The sequence below is a fragment of the Ceratotherium simum genome, chromosome 5, assembly GCF_057802395.1.
Source record: "Ceratotherium simum simum isolate JZ-2026a chromosome 5, ASM5780239v1, whole genome shotgun sequence".
In the NCBI taxonomy this organism is placed as follows: Eukaryota; Metazoa; Chordata; class Mammalia; order Perissodactyla; family Rhinocerotidae; genus Ceratotherium; species Ceratotherium simum.
In genome coordinates, this window is record NC_141904.1 from 91,288,770 (window position 1) to 91,309,794 (window position 21,025).

Sequence of the window (21,025 nt, forward strand, 5' to 3'; positions counted from 1 at the left end):
ATGGGCTTTTCTTCATGGGTAGTTTTTGATTACTAATTCACTCTCTTCACCTGTTGCAGGTCCATTCAGATTGTTTCTTTTTGAGTCAGTTTTGGTAGCATATGTCTTTCTAGGGCAACTCAGTTTTTTTGTTATTTTGTGTTTTTTAACATTTTTTTACATTCCTCCGTGATTGACCTTGGTCTGTAGCTGTCTTGTGAAGAGGATGCTTTCTCACAGTGCAGTCCCTCGGTGAAGGATGAAGAAGCATGTCGTAATATCCCTGTTTTTCTCAGAGGCAGAATCACAGGTGGCAGGACCTCTTAGGTGTATCGCCATAAATCAGAGCAAAAAACCCCATCTCTCAGCACCTGGGAGCAAATGTGTGTTGTTAGAGGAAGCTTGAGGGTTGCTAGAAGCCTGAGATCGTAGGAAGCTGTACCATAAGCATTTTTATTTCCTTTGTAAAACAAAGAATAACTCCCGGGCCATTCTTCCTGCCATGTAACTGAGTGTTCACTGTCAAATCTTTCACATTAAAAGGAAAACCTCAAATCATAAACAATTCCAACTGTTTAAAGTATGCCTTGCTTTGCTTTACTTCTAGAGATTAAAAATAACTCCCCTGTTATCAGTAAGAGGAAAATTTCAAGTTAGAAAAAATGTGTACAGTGCCAACAAAACTTGGGAACCCTTTCCCTCACATTTGTCTCCCACCACACATTTTGAATGAGCCCTGTGGGTGGACCTCTGGACAGAGAGAGACCTTTCCTCCAAGAACAAGAGCTTCTGAGAGACCGTGATGGACTAGGCTGCCTCTACAGGTAGCGAGCACCCCATCCCTGGAGGCATTCAAGCAGAAGCTAGGACACTTGTCTGAAAGACTCAAGATGAAATTCTAGCATCAGAGCCCAATTTCCCCAGAAGACCTGTGAGCCCCTGTTCAGTCCTCCAGTGCTGCAGTTCTAGGATTACCCCTTGCAGTCCCTGTCAGCAGCAGGTTCTGGGATTCTCCTAGTCAAGACTAGTATTGATGCCCCTGTTTTACAGACGGTCCCAGCAGAGCTATAGCAGTCCTGTCTCCGGGTTCTGGTCTGGCCTTTGCTCATGGGTCTCATCTCTTTCATGGCTCTTCTGGAGTGGGACTGAGTGCCCTGTTGCAGGCACAGCCCCCAGGACACGTCCAGCACTGTGGGACGTGCCAGTCACACCCCACGTGGCAGGCCCCACAAGGACTGCTTTTGCCCCAGAAGGTATCCTGGTGGCACCTTGACTCTGTGGTCTCCACATCCCCTCATCTTGGGCCTGGGCAGAGACCCTCGCAGCTCCAGGGGTAAGTCGTGTGCTGCTTCTGCCTCTTCTGTAACTTGCAGGAGGAGTTTTTCGTGGAGTGTTGACAGTCGGTGACAGGTGCTAGCAGCTTCTCTGATGGTGGTTTCTGAAGGACGTTTACGCATTTCTTTGGTGTTTTCCAGCTGCTAATTAGCAGCGTTCTCATTTCCCTTAATCACAGAGACAAGAAAGCCCACAGCAGTTCTTTAGTTAGCTCATAGAAAATGTTTCTTTCTTTCCTATTGATATACATTCGGGATGCAGGAATGGCTCGTGGGTGTGTTTTGGCTTCCGAGTGTCTCCGGGAGGGAGCATGGAGCTCACGCATCAGGGCCATTGTGAAGGTTGTTATGCGCACACAATACACCAAGGGCTGTGCAGGGCTGTGCTTCATTCTGCTCACACAGCCCCAAAAACTCGCTGCAAGGGGCCTTTATTACATTTTTGGCTGGCTTGCATGTAGGAGTGTTTACCTGATTTAAACTTAGGGTTTCTTTCTTCTCAACAGTTCTTTACGTTTCAAAATAAGTCCTCCAAGCAGAACTCGTGTGGTTATAAGAGTAAGAGGAAGGAGCCTACTGTGCGCCGAGCACTTCACACCTTTCGTTAATGCAATCGTTCAGCGAAGATGGGTGCCTGTCGTGTGCCAGGCGCTGGTCCAGGCACTGGGGATTTGGTGGTGAACAGGTCAGCTGCAGGCTCTGTTCTCAGCAGCCCAGGTCTTTCTCTCCATCTCCTTGGTCCTGTGGCACATAGCCAGTCATGGTGATATCGTGCATCCGAGGAGGCACGTTAGGAAGGGCGTCCGCCTCCTTGAGATGAGGCAGGAAGTGGGTGGCAGCCACAGAGCTTGAACTCACGTGTGTCCTGCTTTTCCCCTGAGAATGACCTCTGGGCAGAGGTACCTGCCCCAGCCCTGGCCCTGGGGGAGGTCTCGGGGCTGCTGGGGTCCCTGGATAAAGTTTTGTCCAGTGTTCAAGCCAGGACCCTGCCCAGTGCCTGTGCCTGTGATCGTCGCGTGATCTTGGTCATTCTCCACAGCCTTGAGGGCCTAGTTGGGGGCACAGATCCTGACACTCTTGCGTGGTGTGGCCCAGCCCACTGTGCGACATTGGCAGGCACGCCCTAGGAAACGGAAGCTGATGGCTCCAGTGATGTTTGGAAACATTTGTAGGGTCCTTACTCTTCTGCAAATGCCACCCATCAAGGGACAAGTCTGAAGCGTGATGGGGCCAAGGGAAGGGAGAAGCCAAGATGATGCAGGCAGAACCTCGGGGCCTGGAGGATGCGCGTGGACGTCACAGCGTCAGCCCGCTCGTGAGCAGAGCTGCCTCTGGCTCCGCGTACAGCGTCGTAATGAGTAATAATGCATTCATCGCCTCTGAATTGACGACAGGGCTTTCCCCCGGCTCAGCGTGCGCTGGTGTTCTCAGGAGGCAGCACGAAGAAGTGAGAATTCACCCTGGACGTGGATTCCCCACCCCCTCTCCTGCACACACATTCTCTTGTATGTCGGTCAGGAAGCAAGGGGTTGGAAGTCTGGAGAAGCAGGCCGCTGTGACAGACGCGCACAGTCTAGAGTTAGGAGTGGGGCAGTTCCCACTTGGCCACCCGCTGTCCCCTCACTTCCCCGAGTGCACTGTCTTTGTCTCCAAAGCAGCCGAGTGAGCTCTGGCGTAGAGCGTTGTTCAGGTGGGCGTGAAGTGAGCTGGTGACCGGGCGGGCCAGGCCTGCAGCCTCTGCTCTCCGTGGATGGCAGCGTGACGCCACCCTCCGCTTCTGTCATCTGACGGGGGCTGGACGGCCAGCCTCTGGGAAATCAAGCGGAAGAGGAGTTGATTTCCCCACCACCATTTTATGTCTTTGCTTAAAATGTGCAAAGTGGTCTTTTCGAAGGAGAGAAAAACAGAAAAAGAAAAAGCCCTCCGTACCTTCCCCTCGTGAGTCTATCAGCAGTCGGTACATGTGGCTTCTTCGTGCTGTGAAGGGCGCCTCAGCTCCTGGCGGCGGTAACTTTTGCAGGAGGAGCAGATCGGAGCCTCGAGTTATGTTCTCAAAGAAAGCTCTCATTGTTCTCTGTAATTTTATATGAGTACTCTCTGGGGAAAATGTAACAAGCCAGGGTGAATCGTCCTCTGCACGAGAGACCCGGTGGCTCCCAAACCCCACTCCTCAGCCCATGTTTAATACCAGACTGGCATGGCGGTGGCTCAAATTACATAGCCATCGTTTCGGAGCATAAATGTGATCTCCACTCTGGGATCTTGATCAATTGACTTAAAGTCATTGTGGGAAATAGCCCAGGCGCGCATCGTCTGTGTGGATGGCCTGAGCTCAGGCATATGGCAGAGTTCTCAGCCCGGCCAGCTTGCTAATTCTCACTGCCCCCAGCTCACGGGGGGCCTGGGGCCCGTCTGGGCTCTGGCCTTTCCCTGCGGTCCTCTTCCTGTCCTGGTCACTGGAGGCGTCTGGCTCTGGGAGTGGCCAAGGACGGTAGAAGGAGCCCTAAACTGGAGTGTGAGTGCCTGGGTCCCCCCGTGCTGCCCTTTGAGGGCTACGTTCCCAGCCTGCATGGGCCTCAGTTTCCCCATATGTACATTGAGGGGTTGGACCAGAATCAGCACTTCCCAAATAGATGTGGGGACAAGGGGTTTGCAGGCTTTTTTTTTTTTTTTTTTGGAATTTTCAAGTATTAACAAGTGGGCTGAAGCACCAGATTCCTTTATTGGGACCAGAGTGACCCAGCCGTGACCCGAATCTTGATTTAATCAAGACGTGTTTATTGGGGGCGAGTCTGTGCCAGATGCTGGGCTCAGTCCTGAGGCTGCAGTAGGGGAGAAGATGGCCTGGAGGAGAAGGAGGGACACTGAACGATGGTCTACGTCAGGACCAAAGGACAAGCGGCGTAGCTGTCCTGGGAGAACTGAGCAGAGGGGCGAGGGAGCCTGCCCTGTCTGGGGTCAAGGGAAGGCTTTCCCGAGGGAGGCCGCTCAAACAGGGGCCTGAAGGGGGAGTGGGAGCCAGCAGGTGCGACGGGAGGAAGGGAGCCCCAGATCTTGGAGATGGGCTGTGCGGCCCTGGGGCAGGCAGGCAGGCAGGCGCTGGCAGCTTTGAGGAGCGGAGAGGAGTGTGGCTGGAGTGTGACAGCGGTGGGGCGTGTGTTTGCAGAGAAGTTAGAGCCGTGGGCGGACCGAACGGTGCCATGTTCTCACAGGACACGTTGGGGTTTGGCCTCCCTCCCTGCGCAGCCTTTGAAGGGTTTTAACCTGGGTGCCATGTCATCGTATTTGGTTGTCTCCTTAAGGTCAGAAACTTGATGTGTTTTCACAGTTTCCTTTTTTGTTCCAGTATTATTGAGTTATACACATACAGCACTGTATAAGTTTAAGGTGTATGGCACGATGACCTGACTTACGTGTATGGTGAAATAACTACCACAACAAGTTAACATCCATCATCTCCAATAGACTAAAAAAAGAAAAGAAAAATGTGTTTTTTCCTTGTGATGAGAACTCTTAGGATCTACTCTCTTAACTTTCAAATATACCAAAAACATGTTAACTATAGTTACCATGCTGTACATTATGTTCCCAGTACTTATTCATCTCATAACCAGAAGTCTGTATGTTTTGTGCCTTTGGACAACTTTCACCCAAATTGCCCCACCACCAAATTTATGGGTAACCATAAATCTGATCTCTTTTTCTATGAGTTTGTTTTTTGTCTGGCTTTTTTTTAGATTCCACCTGTAAGAGACATCATACGGTATTTGTCTTTCTTGTCTGGCTTGGTCACTGAGCATAATGCCCTCGAGGTACATCCATGTTGTTGCAAATGGCTGGATTTTCTTATTTTTTTTTTATGGCTGAATAATATTCCATTGCATACATATACCACAACTTCTTTATCCGTCGATGGGCACTTAGGTTGCTTCTATGTCTCGGCTGTTGTGACTAATGCTGTGATGAACATAGGGGTGCAGACATCTCTTCAGCATAGTGTTTTCATTTCCTTCGAAGATAGTCCCAGAAGTGGAATTGCTCGATCATATAGTAGTTTTTAAAAATTTTTTTGAGGAACCTCCGTGCTGTTTTCCGTAGTGGCTGCACCAATTTACATTCCCACCAACAGTGCACAAGGGTTCTCTTATCTCCACATCCTTGCACACTTGTTATCTCTTATCGTTTTGATGACAGCCATTCTAACAGGTGTGAGGTGATATCTCATTGTGGTTTTGATTTGCATTTCCCTGATGATTAGTGATACTGAGCATCTTTTCATGTACCTGTTGGCCATTTTTATGTCTTCTTTGGAAAAATGTCTATTCAGGTCCTTGGCCCATTTTTTAATTGGATTGTTTGTTTTTTTGCTATTGAGTAGTATGTGTTCTTTATGTATTTGGATATTAACTGCTTATCAGATATATGGTTTGAAAATATTTTTCTTTCCATAGGTTGTCTTTCGTTTAATTGACAGTTTCCACAGGTTCTTGATATTGAAATTCTAGCTTTGCAAACACTGAACTGCTCACTGTACACCTCTCCTCCGCAAAATGAATGTAAGACCACACACCACAGGCAACAAAGCCAAGGTCAGCTAGAGGTGGGAGGCAGCCCGCAGGGCTCACCCGCTAGCTCCGTGACTTGCCCCCACCTGTCCTGCCCCTCAGACACCCCCTTTAAATACACACCTGAGCAGTATAAACTGCTGCAAGCCCACCTTCAGCAGATGCATGTTAAGACAGCTGCCAGGTGTGTGAATGCCCACCCCCTGCAGCAGGTGGGAGTGGTCCTGATGCTGTTTGTCAGGGGAGAGAGTCTCCAGAAGGCGAGATCCCTGGAAGTGGGTGGAGAGAAGAGAAGCCTTGGAAGGCGCTCGTTGGCACTACAAGACTGGGAAACGGTAGCTCAGATGTGTCCCTTCACTCAGAACACTTTATGAGGTCTCAACTTCCAACAGCTGGGGTTGCAGAGGTGAACGAGACTCAGAGAGCTCACACTGAAGAGCCTAGCGGCCTGTACGGTGTGCTCCCAGGTCCTATGATTCTGTGAGCAGACTGGAACTTCTGCGTGAGGGCTCCCTTTGGAAAGCAGCTATCTCCTGCTCTGCCCGCCCCTGACTTGTGGGGTGCTCTTCTGTTCCCGGAGCTGCAGGGGCAGGTGGCCTGGATGGGAGATGCGGAATGCGTGTTTGAATCCTCCCTCCGCCTCCAAGTGGCTGTGTGCCCCAGGCTCTTTGAGCAGCTTCCATTTCCTTCTCTTTGTAAGTTGTACAAAGTTGAAATAAATGCTCTCTGAGATCCATCCCAGCACTAGCATTTTGCAACCCGAGCCTGTCCCCTGGCGGTGGGGGCTCATGATGAGGGGTGGGCAGGATGATATTTGGGTTAGGATTTTCCTTGTCTGCTCCTCGAGCCCTGGCCCGGAGGTCTGTGGAGGTGGCATCCTGTGGGTGATAGGCTGATGCCGTGAGCAGCTACGTAACCGAGTCCACCTCTGCCCTCGCAGGTGCACCCTCTGCGCCCGGGCACGTCGACCATCATGATCCATGACCTGTGCCTAGCCTTCCCGGCCCCGGCCAAGGCTGCCGTTCACGTCTCGGACATTCGGGAGCTGTACGTCCGCGTAGTGGACAAGGTCGGTGCCAGCTTGCTGACGTGGCTCCCGCTCTGCTGATTCGTAGAAACCGGGAACCCGGTGCGGCTGTGGGAGGTGTCTGCCCCCTGTCCTCTGCTTTTTCCCCTGGTTTCTGCGTCACTCCACCCCCCTTCCAGGTTGCCGCGAGCTTGCACCGCTGTCTCTCACCTCTGTTGTTGTGTGTGCACAGTGCAGAGTAACCCGTGAGGCTGTGCTTCTTCATTCCAGTTGACATCAGTAAAGCTCGGCTGCAAATCCCCCTTGAAGCTGGCTCCACATTAGCCCTGACTTGGGAATTCCTGTCCTCCTGCTGGCGCGGGTTACTAACCAGCCACGCGCATACCTTGCTGAACAGGAATTTTTCTCCCCAGTATGTATGTTTTGGATTCTCAGGAATTTCAGTGGCAAATCAGTAAAACTCACTAGTGCCAAGTGCTTTTGCAAAACGAATATGTGATAGATCTAGACATTTCTTTAATGTAAATAGGCAATTTTTATTACTCCAAGTACCTGAAGTAACTGCAGCTAGGCCTACAGAGGGCTGCTGTCAGGCTCCTGTGTTCCTGAGTGGAGAGAATGGGCACTACTTAAAAAGCCAGTATTCTCTCACACAGCCTCAAATATTCCTCCTATGACCTTATTTCCACTGATTATGTGCAGACCAGACTTCTGTGTCTTCACTAAGCGTTTCTGACTCTCATTTCCTACAAGAGTCTTACTATGTGTATTGTATGCTGCCAGGTGTGAACTTGTGCGTCACTGTGCGCTTATTGAACTCCTACTGTATGCCTGCTGCCGTTCTAAGCTGTGGCTTATCTCTTTTACTAGATTCTTCTTTAAGAGTGGGGAGTGTGATGTATGCATCTGAGTATCCCCAAGGCCCTTGTGTACAGTAAGCACTTAACTGTCATTTGTTGATGGGCTGATAGTCTGGAGATCGACTCGGGTGGCCTATGCCCGATTCCCAGGGCATGGGTTTGAGGTTGGTAACACTTTCTCAGAACGTCACAGGGTGCCAACACTGGTGGAATTGGCCATTCAGTGGCGACCCCTGAGTCTCTGTCCCCCACGATGTAGGTGGAGATTGGGAAGACGGTCAAGGCATACGTCCGCGTGCTGGACTTGCACAAGAAGCCTTTCCTGGCCAAATACTTTGCCTTCATGGACCTGAAGCTCCGAGCAGCCTCCCAGATCGTCACGTTGGTGTGAGTCCTCCCAGGGGGCAGAGGAGGGCATCTCAGGGACAGCGCCGACCAGTCTGTCCGGGTGGAGAAGTCCCAGCCCTTCCTTCTCTTCCAGGGCCCTTGACGAGGCCCTCGACCACTACACTGCCACGTTCCGCGTCCATGGCGTGGCCATTGGCCAGACCAGTCTCACTGCAACCGTGACTGATAAAGCCGGACAGAGAATCAGCGCGGCCCCACAACAGATCGAGGTACAGCTGCTCGTCTTCAGGCCGCACGGGGTCAGCGCAGCCCCTGCCGCATGCACGGGAGGAGCGGGGAGTATGTCTTTTTTGTGATAGGCGGGGAGTTTTAGAGACAGTCCGGGAAGCCACCGTGGAGAGGCCAAATGAAAAGCCTACAGTGCCCTACAGCGTCCTCTGATTGAAAGGGAGCCTTTACTAGTCCCATCTGGGGGGATCTGGGGGGCAACGCCAGAGGAAGGGGCTGAGTTCATCCCCCTCTGAGACATAGGGGACATGATGCAGCTCAGAGAAGGGGCACGACTTGTCACACGGCAAGGGAATGGCAGGACGTTCTTTAAACCCTTGCAGTGCCGGAAAGTGGTGGCTGGGTAGAAGCTGCAGGCAAATTTGGGCTCGTGTGTGGACACACAGTCTGAACTTTAGAACGGGCCCTTGGAAGTGGTGGGCTTCCGTCACGGGAGCTCCTGGAGCAAGCAGTTCCTGCATGAGGGAGCTCTCTCGTCCCCCAGCATCATCTCAGTGTGTAACGTGGGGCTGTCTCGTGGTGTTAGGTTTTGACAGGAGCCCCACAGTCGCCAGGGCACAAGGCAGCCGTGGCCAGGAGATCGTGTCCAAGCGTATCCTTCCGCAGCAGCACTAAACTGTGGGGCTCCTGCCGTGGGTCTTGGCCACGCAGGGGCCGGTGGTCTTTATGTTAATCTGTGTTGTAAAGCCGGTGAATGCCATCGTGCCTACAGATGGAAGCGCCCCTTTCTTCTCCCGGCGCACAGGAGTTCACTCTGCCCATAAGCAGCGCGGCCCTGCAGAGACTAGTCCTCAGGCACAAAGCAGCCCCTTGGCCGAGCAGCGCGTTTGCTCGCCCTACAATCTCTTCCGCCGCTCCTGCCAGGCGAGGGCCTGGGGCTGCGGGAGGAGGGTGTTGGCACTCTGCCCTGCTGCAGAGACAGGGGCATCCTCGACCCTGCCCCCCGAGCCCCGCTCTCCTCGTCTGAAAAGTTTCTAGGGCATTGAAGTAGAGAACTATTCTAAGGTAATTTGTCAGTAGAAGTTTGGAGAAATTTGATGAAAGGCAACCTTCCAAAGAGGTGTTGGGGAAATGTGGAAGGCAGTGGATTGGAAACTTGGACATATGTCGGAGTCCCCCGGAGGACTTGGTAGAGCGCAGGACCCCACCTGGTTCCGCAGGTCTGGGTGGGCTGGAGAGTGCACATTTCTCATGGTTCCCACGTGGCATTCACACAGTGGAACACGCCCCCCACCACCGCCACCAAGAACGTGGATCATTGGGCCGGGGGTGGGATGAGATCCTGTGGGAACCGCTCAGGCTCCACCAGAGTTGGCCCCAACCCAGACCCTCGCCAGTCAGTCTCCACAGAGGAGTGATGTCCACACAGCATGTTTCTCGCTCCCTGAAGACATGAGGTGTGGATTTCGCCCCACTGCGTGAGCTTGGAACACAACAGTCCCCTTTCTGTCTTGTGTCTCCACACCCAGGTCTTTCCCCCGTTTAGGTTGATGCCCAGGAAGGTGACGCTGATCACTGGGGCCATGATGCAGGTAGGAGCCAAACGCCACATCCTTGCCCCAGCCCCACCTGCGGCCAGCCGTCAGCAATGCCATCAGCAATGCGGGCTGCCGCCTACCCCCGCCTGGCTCCAGGCATGCCTGCCCACCCTGGGCATCAGAAACGGCTAAGGTGGAATGCTCCAGGGTGTTGGCGCCCTCACCCTCTGAGGACAAGGTGTGGGCTGGCGGGGAGGACGGGGGCTGACGGGCACTGCTGTGTCTCCCCGTTCCAGATCACCTCCGAGGGCGGCCCCCAGCCTCAGGTCAACATCCTGTTCTCCATCAGCAATGAGAGCGTTGCGGTGGTGAACGGCGCCGGGCTGGTGCGGGGGCTTGCCATCGGCAACGGCACCGTGTCAGGGGTCGTGCAGGCCGTGGACGCTGAGACCGGCAAGCTCGTCACCGTGTCTCAGGTAACGGGCGTGGGCTCCATCGCGGACACGGGGCCCTCTAGTGATGGGGCACACTGGCGAGTTGGCCAGCTGTGACGGGGAGGACGCCCTGTTTACGGGGTTTGGGCTCTGCTGCTGAGGCCCACCCCTCTCTGAGGGTCCTGTTTCTGCCCTCTGAGTCCACAGCCCCCGTCTGTCACCCCTGCCTGGGATGGCCCTGCCAGCTGGGGGCACCTGGACCGCCAAGGCTGCTTTTCTCCAGACTGAGTCTCCCCAGCTGCTCCTTAAGGGACAGGTCTCCAAGCCCCCGCCCTGGGGACATCCAGTGCATGAAGGTGGCAGCGGTTGTGATAGTGGACTCTGCACTCGCCTCCTCTAGTCCTCAGCATCCTCGTGCATTTTGCTGCTGTCTCTGTTTGCGGATGAGGGGCCTAAGGAGCCAGCTAGTGGCCCACGGCCGCTGCATAGGGGTTCCAGGACTTCATCCGGGACGGCTGACGTCAGAGCTCTCAGCCTTTTGTCCGTTCATTTCAGACAGAGCCTGGGGATGTTCTGATGGAAGAGGAGGGATGCTGTTGGCTCTGACACACTTGGTGGATTGCAGTGTGGGTTTTCAGAGGCATGTGCTGGCTTAGCTGCTGTAAGCGTGGATAGTTGAACACCAATAGTGTTTCAGACCTGGATTTGTATTTCCAGGAGAAAAAGCGAACCTGGGTCATCCACTAATATCTTTTGCTCCGCTGGAGGTGCAGTTCTCTCCCCAGTCCCTTCAGCCCAGGGCGGGATACTCACTAATTGCTTTCGTGGGTCAGCAGAGATGCTAGAAGGCTGAGTTAGGGGAGTCCTCTCCCCAGGAGGGCCTTCCTGCCCCGCGTTGGTGGCACTGACTCTGAGCAGGTGAGAGTTAGTGTCTCCGAGTCTGATGGTTTCCCTTCCTTCCCAGGCGTGGGTCCGTCTTTGGGCCTCTAGAATGGAGATGGAGATGGTTTCCACCTCCTGAGAAGGGCGCAGGGTGCTTGGATTCTCCTGACATCCTTGGCCTGCAGTGACTTGCATCAGGGGGGCTGCTTTGTGGGGCCGGAACCTGGGCTCTAGGAACAGCGTTTGTTTTGTGTGACATGATTGTGGACAAGAACCTTTTCAGAAGCCAGTTATCTCTTTCCTTGTCGGGAATTGGACCCTCTGAAAGCAGTCCGTGAGCCCCCCGAGTTTGACGCATCTAAACACGGCACCCAGGGGGCTGGCGTGGGTGCCGCCCCGGAGCAGGGGAGGCTGACGCGCCCTCATTCCCCGAGGCTGCCTGTGATCCGACGTTGAGCTCGTTGACTTACTCCCTTTCCCACAGTTTCAGTGTCTCTCCTCGTACCCCAGTTAAACCACAGAGTCCCTCTGCATCACGGGGTCGATGCCCTGGTGCTGCCTACCGATTTTCTAAAGACAAGGCATTGGAATGAAAGTCTGTCCTGTGGCAAACAGCAGGGTTCAGACAGACGTCCTGGAGAGTAAGACGAAGGAGCAGGGAGGCCCTGCATTTTCTCTCTTTAAAGAAAGGATTGGCTTTAGGAACTGGCTCCTTTTTCTTCTCCTGGGGGCCCGGGTGGCTGAAACAGCAGCTGGCTGGAGAGTCAGCTTGAGGGGCCCCCAGCTGTGTGTTTCCCCCTGGCCAGCACTCCTCTCTGAGGTCTGCCCTTGCGGGCCACCTCCCTCTCTGCAGCCCCGTCTGGCAGGTCGGGAGGGGAGCTGGGGGAAGGTCCTGGTGCCCCTTGGCAGATGGAGAGGCTGTGCCACCAGCTCCATCTGAAAGGCGTCTCCTTGAGCCCAGGTAGGCAGCGGCTCAGCCTGAAGCCCGCGTGTCCACGGAGGATGTGTGATTCTGGTCAGAAGCTTCTAGTTCCATCTGTCCAAGAATCAGCACCCAAGGCTGAGGGAGGGGCCAGGACTGGCAGGAGGAGACTGAACAGTGGGAAGGACGAAGGGAAGGAAGGGAATGAGTGTTTATTGAGCCTACTGGTTGCTAGGTGTTAGCCCAGATCACAAAGAACAGGAATTGGGCTCAGCATGAGCACATGTAAAAAGAGTCTAGTAGCCTGGATTCAGCATGATTCAAGAGTACTATGAGTAAGCCAATCAAGTTAGCCTTTGGCCAGATTAATAGGAATACAGAGTTCAGAATGAAGGAGAGTATAAGGTCTGCTTTAATCATACTCTGCCTGCCTCCTGCATTCATCCCTGTACTCTGCTCAGAGAGCTCGACAAGCTGGATTTGGGGTTGGCAGGGTCTGGAGACCTGTCCTGTAAGGGCTGCCCAGCCTAGAGAAGAACAGTCCCCAGTCACTGCCCCCAAGTCTCTGCAGCGCTCGCCTGGAGCATCTGGATCAGACAGGTCTATCGGCTCAGAAGACCAGGCGGGGACCCCCCAAGGGGATGGGAGGGCAGTGGCCAGATCCATGTGGGGTGAGCCACCCACAAAGCCAGGTAGCCTGAGGCAGAGAAGCATCGTGCTGGACACCCTGTGGGTGCCTTCTAGCTACGTGACCCTGAGCTGGCCTTGGCAGGAGCCCCCTTCCTTGGCGGGTCCCCTCCCGAAACACCGCCCCTCCAACACCGCCCCTACCCCGGCCAGCCTGAGCCCCAGGGCCCTTTTCCTAGGATCTCGTGGAGGTGGAGGTGCTGCTTCTCCAGGCGGTGAGGATCCGCGCCCCCATCACTCGGATGAGGACGGGGACCCAGGTGAGGCGGGGACCTCTCCAGCCCCTCCTGTCTGTGCTATCTGAGCAGCCTCTTGCCGGGTCTGGGGCTCTGGGTTCTGGGTCCGGAAGAGCTTGGGGGAGCCCCTGCTGGGACACTGTGCCTTCTCCATGCCCTTCACCTGCTCACCCTGGGGACCTGCGGGCTCCGCTTCACTGTCCAAAGGGACCTGCCCCGCGGTTTCCTGCTCCAGGACACGGTGCCTCTCACAGCACGAAGCCCCTGTTCGCTTGGTGCCTGTGTCCTCGCCTGCTCTGGGGGGCGGTCCTGAGCGATGCCCCCGTCTCCCCGCGCCTGGGGCGGCACCGGCACGTGACAGGAGCCAGCGGTTGTGTGGCGTGCCCCTGCCGAGAGCTTTCTGTGCATTGGGTCACTGGCTGTTCCTGCCCACCCCGTGAGGTAGCTGCCAGTGCCGTTTCCATGTCACGGGCGGGGAAGGGAGCATGAGAAAGCTTGAGGCGGCTGCCCCGGCCACACCACTGTCAGCGACGGAACCGGGAGGCCACGCAGGCGGCCGGGCTCCGAGTCTGTCTGCCCTTGGGCTGCGTCGCCTCCCCGTGCCGTCTGGTAGGCTCTGGGTCAGCGTGGGGAGGGAGACCGTGAGTCCCACCCGCGCCCATCCCCCGTGAGCGGGGAGCCCCTGCTAGCTGGAGGGAGAGGAGCGGAGCAGGGGCTGCGGGGCGGGGCGAGCCGTGCTGCCAGGGCTGCAGGCGTCTGAGAGCTCGGGGGGTCGCTTCAGGAGCGGGGCTCTGGGCCCCGGGAGGACAGGGTGGGGAGGGGCTCGTTCTGTCTCGCGTTTCATGCTTTGCTCTTTCATCGGACCGTGCCGAGTCCGTCTCTGGTTAGGGAAGAGCCGGGCGCGGCTCCCCTTGCACGAAGGAGACGGGGAGGTGCCCAGGCAGTGGAGAGGCCGTGCGGGCGGTGCCCCCGGGCTTTGGGGCCCTCCCGGCGGTGGGACCCTGGTGGTCACGGGGCCTGGCCTCTCCCCTATAGATGCCGGTTTACATCACCGGGATCACCAACGACCAGAACCCTTTCTCCTTCGGCGATGCCGTGCCAGGCCTGACCTTCCACTGGTCGGCCACCAAGCGGGACATCGTGGACATCCGGGGGCGGCACCACGAGGTAACCACCCACCCCGAGCACCACCCTCCATCCCAGGCCAGTGTCTCTGCACACGAGGTCTGCACCTTCACGCCCAGGCGGGCCCTGGTCCCTCGCTGCCCCTCTCGAGGCTCATCAGGACTCTTTCTCCCAAATGCTGCCGCCACGTTCTTCATACCCCCGCATCCTTCCTTGACTCTCACACCTGCTGGGGTCCAGAAATATGGGATCCCAGCGATCCCTCTCGCAGTACCCAGGCCTGTCCACAGCCCTTTTCATTTCCAGCACGTTCTTGCTGACCGTTACAGAGGCCCTCAGTGGGTAACCCTCCTGACAGAAGGCAGCAAAATGACGGCCTTGCAGGGAAGTCATGGAAGTGCCAGAATGTCATAGGGTCTTGGTCAGGGTCCCTGGTCTCTAGCTTCTGACCCCTTTCTGAGACAATGCTTGGCAGCTGGGGGTTTTCTCCAGGTTTATCCCAGAGGCCGCACTCCCCTCCGCTTAGCCCTCCATTGGTGGGACGTAGTCCTTCCTCAGATCTCAGAGGTGGAATGTGCTGGAGAGAACCGAGTAACCCTCCAGTGGTAACCAAGCCCAGCCATGGGTAGGGGATCCCCGGGTCGCCCAGCGAGCCAGTGGGGAAATGGGACTGGTGCCAGCCCTGGGGACTCCAGGCTGCAGCCCCAGGTCACGCGGGACCCGAGTAGGGGTGGTTCTGGGAGGTTTCTTCTTGCCTTATCTGTGGACAGTGGGGGGGCGCTGGGGAGGGCGCCAGGCACGGGCCTGGGGTTTCCTAGAGGCTGCCCGAAGCTCCTCTAGTGTAGGACGAGTGCCTGCCAGCCTACCTGGTGGGGCCAGGGTCCTGTCCCCACTGCCGGGGGCATCCCCAGACTGCTCGCGTGGTACCTGGGTAGTGTGACCTATTCACAGACACCCCAAACCAGGGGGCCGTCCGGGGGAGCACCGCCAAGCCTCGCGTCCCTCTTAGTGATTCATAACCCACTCCTACACGCTGAAGGCTCTAAGAGATCCTGCCGTAGAATGCTGGCTTGTGTGGGGTGGCCCAGCCTCTTCCACGAGCACCTGTGAACGTGGTGAAACTGAGCTGGGGCATGCTGCGCTGGTGCTGGGCCGACTGTGGGCTGCCGCCCCGGGGTTAGCAGGCCCTGAGCAGTGCAGGAAGGCAGCAGCCTCTGAGATCAGGCAGGCAGCTGTCAGGGAATCTGGGACTCCTGCACGGCTCTGCCCTTGGGAGGGTGCTGGGGCCCTGGGGCTCTCCCTGAAGACGTGTTTGTCTGTCCCAGGCATCGCTCCGGCTCCCGTCACAGTACAACTTTGCCATGAACGTGCACAGCCGGGTGAAAGGCCGGACCGGGCTGAGAGTGGTGGTCAAGGCCCTGGACCCCACAGCTGGGCAGCTGCATGGCCTCGCCAGAGAACTCTCTGATGAGATCCAAATCCAGGTAAAGGACAGGTGTGCAGAAGCCACCCTTAGAGGGAGGGTAAGTGCCGACCCCGCAGCCCGTCTCCTCCTCTCAGGGGCCGTGTGGGCACACTGCGGGTGGGCGCAGGGCTGGGGGCCCTGCCCCCGAGGAGTGCTCTTTCTGCAGGGGTCTGGGGTTGGGGGTAGATGAGGTGCTCTGGGGGCTCACAGGCGGGCTGACGGGCTCCACGGAGGAGTGACGTTGCAGGATGGGCGGGGTCGGCCTGCAGGCCTAGAGGAGGGAATGGCACGTGCAGAGTCCTGGAGGTCCGAAATAGCTTGACAGAATAGCTTGACATGTTCCAAAAATAGCAAACAGTTCTGAGCTTGGCATCTGGGGTGCCTTCTCGAGAGGAAGAGGCTGGAAAGTCGTGTGAGCTGGGCATGCATTTAACTGTATTTATTTCACAAACACGCATGGAGCGCTTGCCAGAGGCAGCCGTGCTTTCCCACTGCCCAGTGCCGCTCACCCAGGGCTCCCGTGAAGCCTGCGGGGCAGGAGCTGCGGGTGCCGCTGCTTGACGATGAGCCTGCGGCCCCAGGGGGCGGAGCAGCCCTCGCCAGGTTCCAGCAAGTGGGCAGGGGGCCCCGAAAGGCCTTGAGGGCTGTGCCGTGTGGGCAGCCCGTTGGTTGACAGATGGAAACCGAGCCTCAGAGAGGGAGCTGGCCTGTGCAGAGCCCCAGAGGGTGCAGGGAGGCTGAGTCAGGTCCCAGAGCCCAGCGTCCTTCTCCCGCTCAGGGCTTGGCCCCCCGTCTCTCTCCAGCCTCCCTCCTACTTCCCCCGCCCCCTGGACCCCTCTGTAAAACCGGGAGGGGACAGGTTGCCTCTGAAGAACATTTCTAGCTTCAAGGGCCCCAATCTGCTAGTCTGGGACTTAGGAACCCCCGGGACCCCTAAATTGCAAAGAAAAACTGAGAGTGAGAAATATGAGAAAAGAAACAGGTTCCAGCGCCCTCTTCAAGAAAAAATAAACCATTTCTAATGCAGGCACATGCCCAGTCAGGGAAAGAAGCAGATTTTCAGAGAAAGAAATGCCTGTTTACCAAGCTCCTCACCCCTGCCTGCACGTGCACACACATACACACACAAACACACACAGACACGTAAACACATACAGACATCCTCTTCCTGGCTAAAAGTAAAATTAAGTTCTGGCACCTCTCATGGAATTAAAGACAGGGGTTTGCACTTCCAGATTCTGTGGCCCCAGTTGGGTCACTTAACAGCTCTGTGCCTCAGTTTCCCTAGCTGACAGCAGAAGGAGTTTGAGTACCTCAGAAACTTAGAGAAGCTGGATCCGGCCCAGAGACGTATTTGGTTTCAGTGCTTCGAAAAAGCTTTTATTTGTTGCCAACGTTTAAAAATAGGATGATTTTGTATAAAAATCCAATATGCTACTTGTCCTGAAGACATGGCATTTTGCCACATGGCAAAATCAGCAGGAGATGGGAAGCAGCCTCCCCTTGATAGAGCTGTTCTCTCCCGTTGGCCACAGGCCCCACCGCTCCCTGCTGTCTCTCTGACAGGCTGAAGATCAGTTGCCCTTTACCATGATGCTTGTGCTGTTGCTTTTCTGACAGTTAACGGAGAGGGAGATATCTCTTGTACCTTCACCTCCATCTAAAGAGGGACGACAGAGAATACCTGTTTCCTTAGGAAAAATAGGAGGGAACGTATTTGTACATGCATTTCCTGCACAGTCTGTGTGTCCAAGGTGAAGTTAACGAGGCTGCGTCACTCCGGACGCTGCCTGCCTGGCGGAAGGACTCGCCCGACACAGAACCCCGTCCAGCTCCCAGGGCCGTTTGTCAGTCACCGTTTAGGAAGTGCTGCCACTCAGTGTGTCACACAGGTCCCACAGCTCTTCGAGACAGGCGTGGCAAGGATTATTCGTTTTAGACCCATTTTACAGACGAGCAAATCTAGGCTTAAATATATGCTCAGAACACAGCAGTGCTGGGAGGTGGGGAATCAGGCCAGTTTCCCCTTGGAAGATCACCCGTCAGTTCAGACGATCTCAGACACGGGACCTTAGGCGAATGCAGCTGGTCTGATCAGATCAGAAGCGGGGGGGGGGGCCTCAAAGCAGTGCTCGGCATCCAGGCTCGAGGGTCCTCAGAGAAGGGGCCTTAGAAGGGTGTCGGGCGCATGAGGATGTGTGCAGAGAGGTCTGGAGTTCTGGGGTAGGTGCTGCCACTTGAGGCCTCTGGAGCCATCGAGGGCCTTGGGGCCCCTAGGGAGCTGACAGGATCCAGATTCCATCCGACATTATCAGGTTTATCATCTGTTGGCCTGAGTTCACCCGAGGCCCCCTGCAGCGCTCTCTGCAGATCCTGTAGAGCGTGGCAGGACTGAGGGGAGCGAGATAAGGGCCAAGCGGTGGAATGGGGCATGTTCTGGAGCTGGTCACCACGAGGAGCAGGCTGTCTTGCTGAGAGAAAGGAGCCTTTAGATGGAACTTTCTCCAGGCTCCAGTCCTGGCAGAGTTACAGCCGAGCAGACCCTGGGCCCTGTAATTCCACATGCTGCCTCGCGTGTACACATCCCGGCAAACGAAGTCTCCTCCCCGGGAACTCGGGGAGAGGCCCCTGCTTCCAGCTCCGGGAGGCAGCTGCCATCAGGAGCACCACGCTCGCCTGCCTGCTTCTCGTCGTGCCCTTGGCCTCTCCTAAAGGTCAGCCCTCACCGGCACGTCACCAGCCACCTGGCAGGTGCTTGCAAGAGCATGTCTCATCCCTGGGCCCCCTGGGCTCTCCCTGCGGGGGGAGACGCAGAATCCTGGACAGGATTCCAGTCTATCGCAGGAACTAAGACGTGCCCTCTTTCGCAGGTGTACGAAGAGCTGCTGCTGCTGAACCCTGAAGTAGAAGCAGAGCAAATCCTGATGTCGCCCAACTCCTGTATAAAGCTTCAGACAAACAGGTGCGTGACTCAGCGCTTGCTGTCAGCAAGACGGCCATGCTGCGCTCACGCCCGCTGACTCCTTTGGGTTGTCAGCAGCCGAGGATGCTTCCAGCCAACTGTGCACCTTCTCGGTGTTGTGTTTGAAACGGGCAGCTTCTGCCTTCCTCGTCCTCTTCACCGTGGACTTGCCCTCCCCTTCTACTCTTCTCTTCCCTGGAGCCTAGGAGCCTTTTAATGCCTGCTGCTGAAATCTGGTCCTTCAAAGGGGGAAAAGGACCGACTTGAGAGTGTTCAATTTTCAGACACCCTGTGTCTTCAAGACTTGCCGCTCAGAGCGCAGTCCGTGGAGCAGCAGCGTGGGCGTCACCCGGGAGCATGTTGAAATGCACATCCCGGGCCCCCCCCAGACCTGCAGAGTGAGGATCTGCACGGTCACAAGGTCCCCGGGCGACGGGGCTGCACGCTCACGTCTGGGAAGCGCAGTTTTAAGCGTGTCTGCAAACATCACCCTACCTCGGTTTCAGAGGGGACGCCTTTGATGCCAATGACTTGCGTGTGAACTGCAGCTGCCAAGTGGGGGACTGTAAGGACCATAAGCACTGACGTGTTCATGACATACACACGCGGTATTAGTTCAGCCAAAAGTGTTTAAGCACCAGGCTCTGTGTTAGGCTCCGGAACAGAGATGGATGCCAGCTGGTGCCCTTGAGGGGTCTGGTGGGGAAGAGAGGAGTTCAGTGTGAGAAGGGCTACAACGAAACGAGGTGTAATGTTCAAGCTGTAGCCCAAGGAAGGGCCTTCCATACCAGGATGTAGGGGAGGCGTGTCATGGATGCAGATGCTTCAGCTGGGTCTTGAAGGATGCATAGGAGTTCTGCAGGTTAAGAGGAGGGAGTTGACGAGGATCAAAGTTATGGCAGAGGCAATGATATTTGCTTAAAGTCACCTGAGGATGGTCTCTGGGCCTGGGATACAAAGAGAGAGTCAAGAGGGGGCTAGCCCTGGGAGCTAGAGGCCTTTGCTTCCCATATAGTATATTAATGAATATGTAAAAGAGCCTAAAATACGGCATAATTTGTCTTCTACCCAGTGCACATTATCAGCAGTTTTGCAAACCACTTTCTGAGCAACTTGCCCATTTTTACCTTGTTGCCAGCCCTTGGAAATAGATTGCTCTTATTTTCACAGTTGAGGAAGCCAAGGCCAAGAGGGGACGCCATGTGCCTGCAGGCACACGGCTGTTCGCAGGGGCCCTGGGACTGCCTTCGGGTTCTGTCTCCCTCAAAGCTCCGCCTCTTTCCACCACGCCAGGCTGCCTTATCTAGTAAGCTGAAAACAATTGGCCTCAGAAACAATCTCCTCCGGCAAATGTCCCATGAAACTCCATCCTCCCGCTGACCACCCATGGTGCGCGCTGCTCCCAAGAGCGGGAAGCGATGCTCTCCTGGGAACCATCGGTTTTCCAAATTAGGTTCCTGTTGGTGACGGACGAGTCTGCAGATGGGGTGCCAGCACGTGGTCCTGATGCACAGCGGGGCCACGATTGGGTCTTTTCTTCTCCTAGGAGCAGTTGGGAACCCCGGGCCCCGTGCTGTGAGCCACTCCTGCTGCCACTGTCTGTCAGAACTGGTCTGTTTTGTTTTCCAAAGGGACGGCGCAGCATCTCTGAGCTACCGTGTCCTGGATGGGCCCGAGAAGGTTCCCCTCGTGCACATTGACGAGAAAGGCTTCCTTGCGTCTGGGTCTGCGATCGGGAGGTCCACAATCGAAGTGACCGCCCAAGAGCCTTTCGGGGCCAACCAAACCATCATCGTTGCTGTAAAGGTAGGATCATGGTTTCCCTGCTTTTTAGAGTAATGAAATCAACAGTGCCGAGGTACTGTTTTCCCTTTGTGGGTGTAAAAGTGAACGTATATACTTTCCAGCTGAGAAATTGTGTGTCAGAACTTACTTAAGAATAACTCGGGGGCAGAGGACCTAGGTGAAGAGCCACGTCGTCTTCTGGCTGTCAGAGCTCAGATCCTGGAGATGACTGATTGTGACGACCTCGTTTCGGAGACGGGGAAGTTGAGGCCCAGCGAGGTCTGTGATTTGCTGAAACCGGCACCCGGGGTCTGACCGGCCAGCCGGTGCCTGGAACATGGCAGGCGCCTAAAAGTAGCGGAGTCGTGTGCTAGATACCTGACCCAGAGGTCAGTTCATCACGTACATGGCAGCCTGGAGAGCTAGATACCTGACCCAGAGGTCAGTTCATCACGTACATGGCAGCCTGGAGAGCTAGATACCTGACCCAGAGGTCAGTTCATCACGTACATGGCAGCCTGGAGAGCTAGATACCTGACCCAGAGGTCAGTTCATCACGTACATGGCAGCCTGGAGAGCTAGATACCTGACCCAGAGGTCAGTTCATCACGTACATGGCAGCCTGGAGAGCTAGATACCTGACACAGA

General features: G+C 55.7%; 1 protein-coding gene across 1 annotated transcript in view; it reads left to right on the plus strand.

The window, feature by feature from the left end:
• LOC106800309 (nuclear pore membrane glycoprotein 210-like) overlaps positions 1-20,692 on the plus strand; it is a 50,887-nt gene extending 30,195 nt beyond the window's left edge. Inside the window, exons 8-18 of the mRNA XM_087431699.1 lie at positions 6,819-6,947; positions 8,025-8,152; positions 8,247-8,382; positions 9,871-9,933; positions 10,176-10,355; positions 12,984-13,064; positions 14,076-14,207; positions 15,491-15,649; positions 18,501-18,592; positions 20,224-20,398; positions 20,594-20,692. Coding sequence (XP_087287825.1) covers positions 6,819-6,947; positions 8,025-8,152; positions 8,247-8,382; positions 9,871-9,933; positions 10,176-10,355; positions 12,984-13,064; positions 14,076-14,207; positions 15,491-15,649; positions 18,501-18,592; positions 20,224-20,398; positions 20,594-20,692 — 1,374 coding nt within the window. The remainder of the gene's footprint in view (positions 1-6,818; positions 6,948-8,024; positions 8,153-8,246; positions 8,383-9,870; positions 9,934-10,175; positions 10,356-12,983; positions 13,065-14,075; positions 14,208-15,490; positions 15,650-18,500; positions 18,593-20,223; positions 20,399-20,593) is intronic.
• The last annotated feature ends 333 nt before the right edge of the window (positions 20,693-21,025 follow it).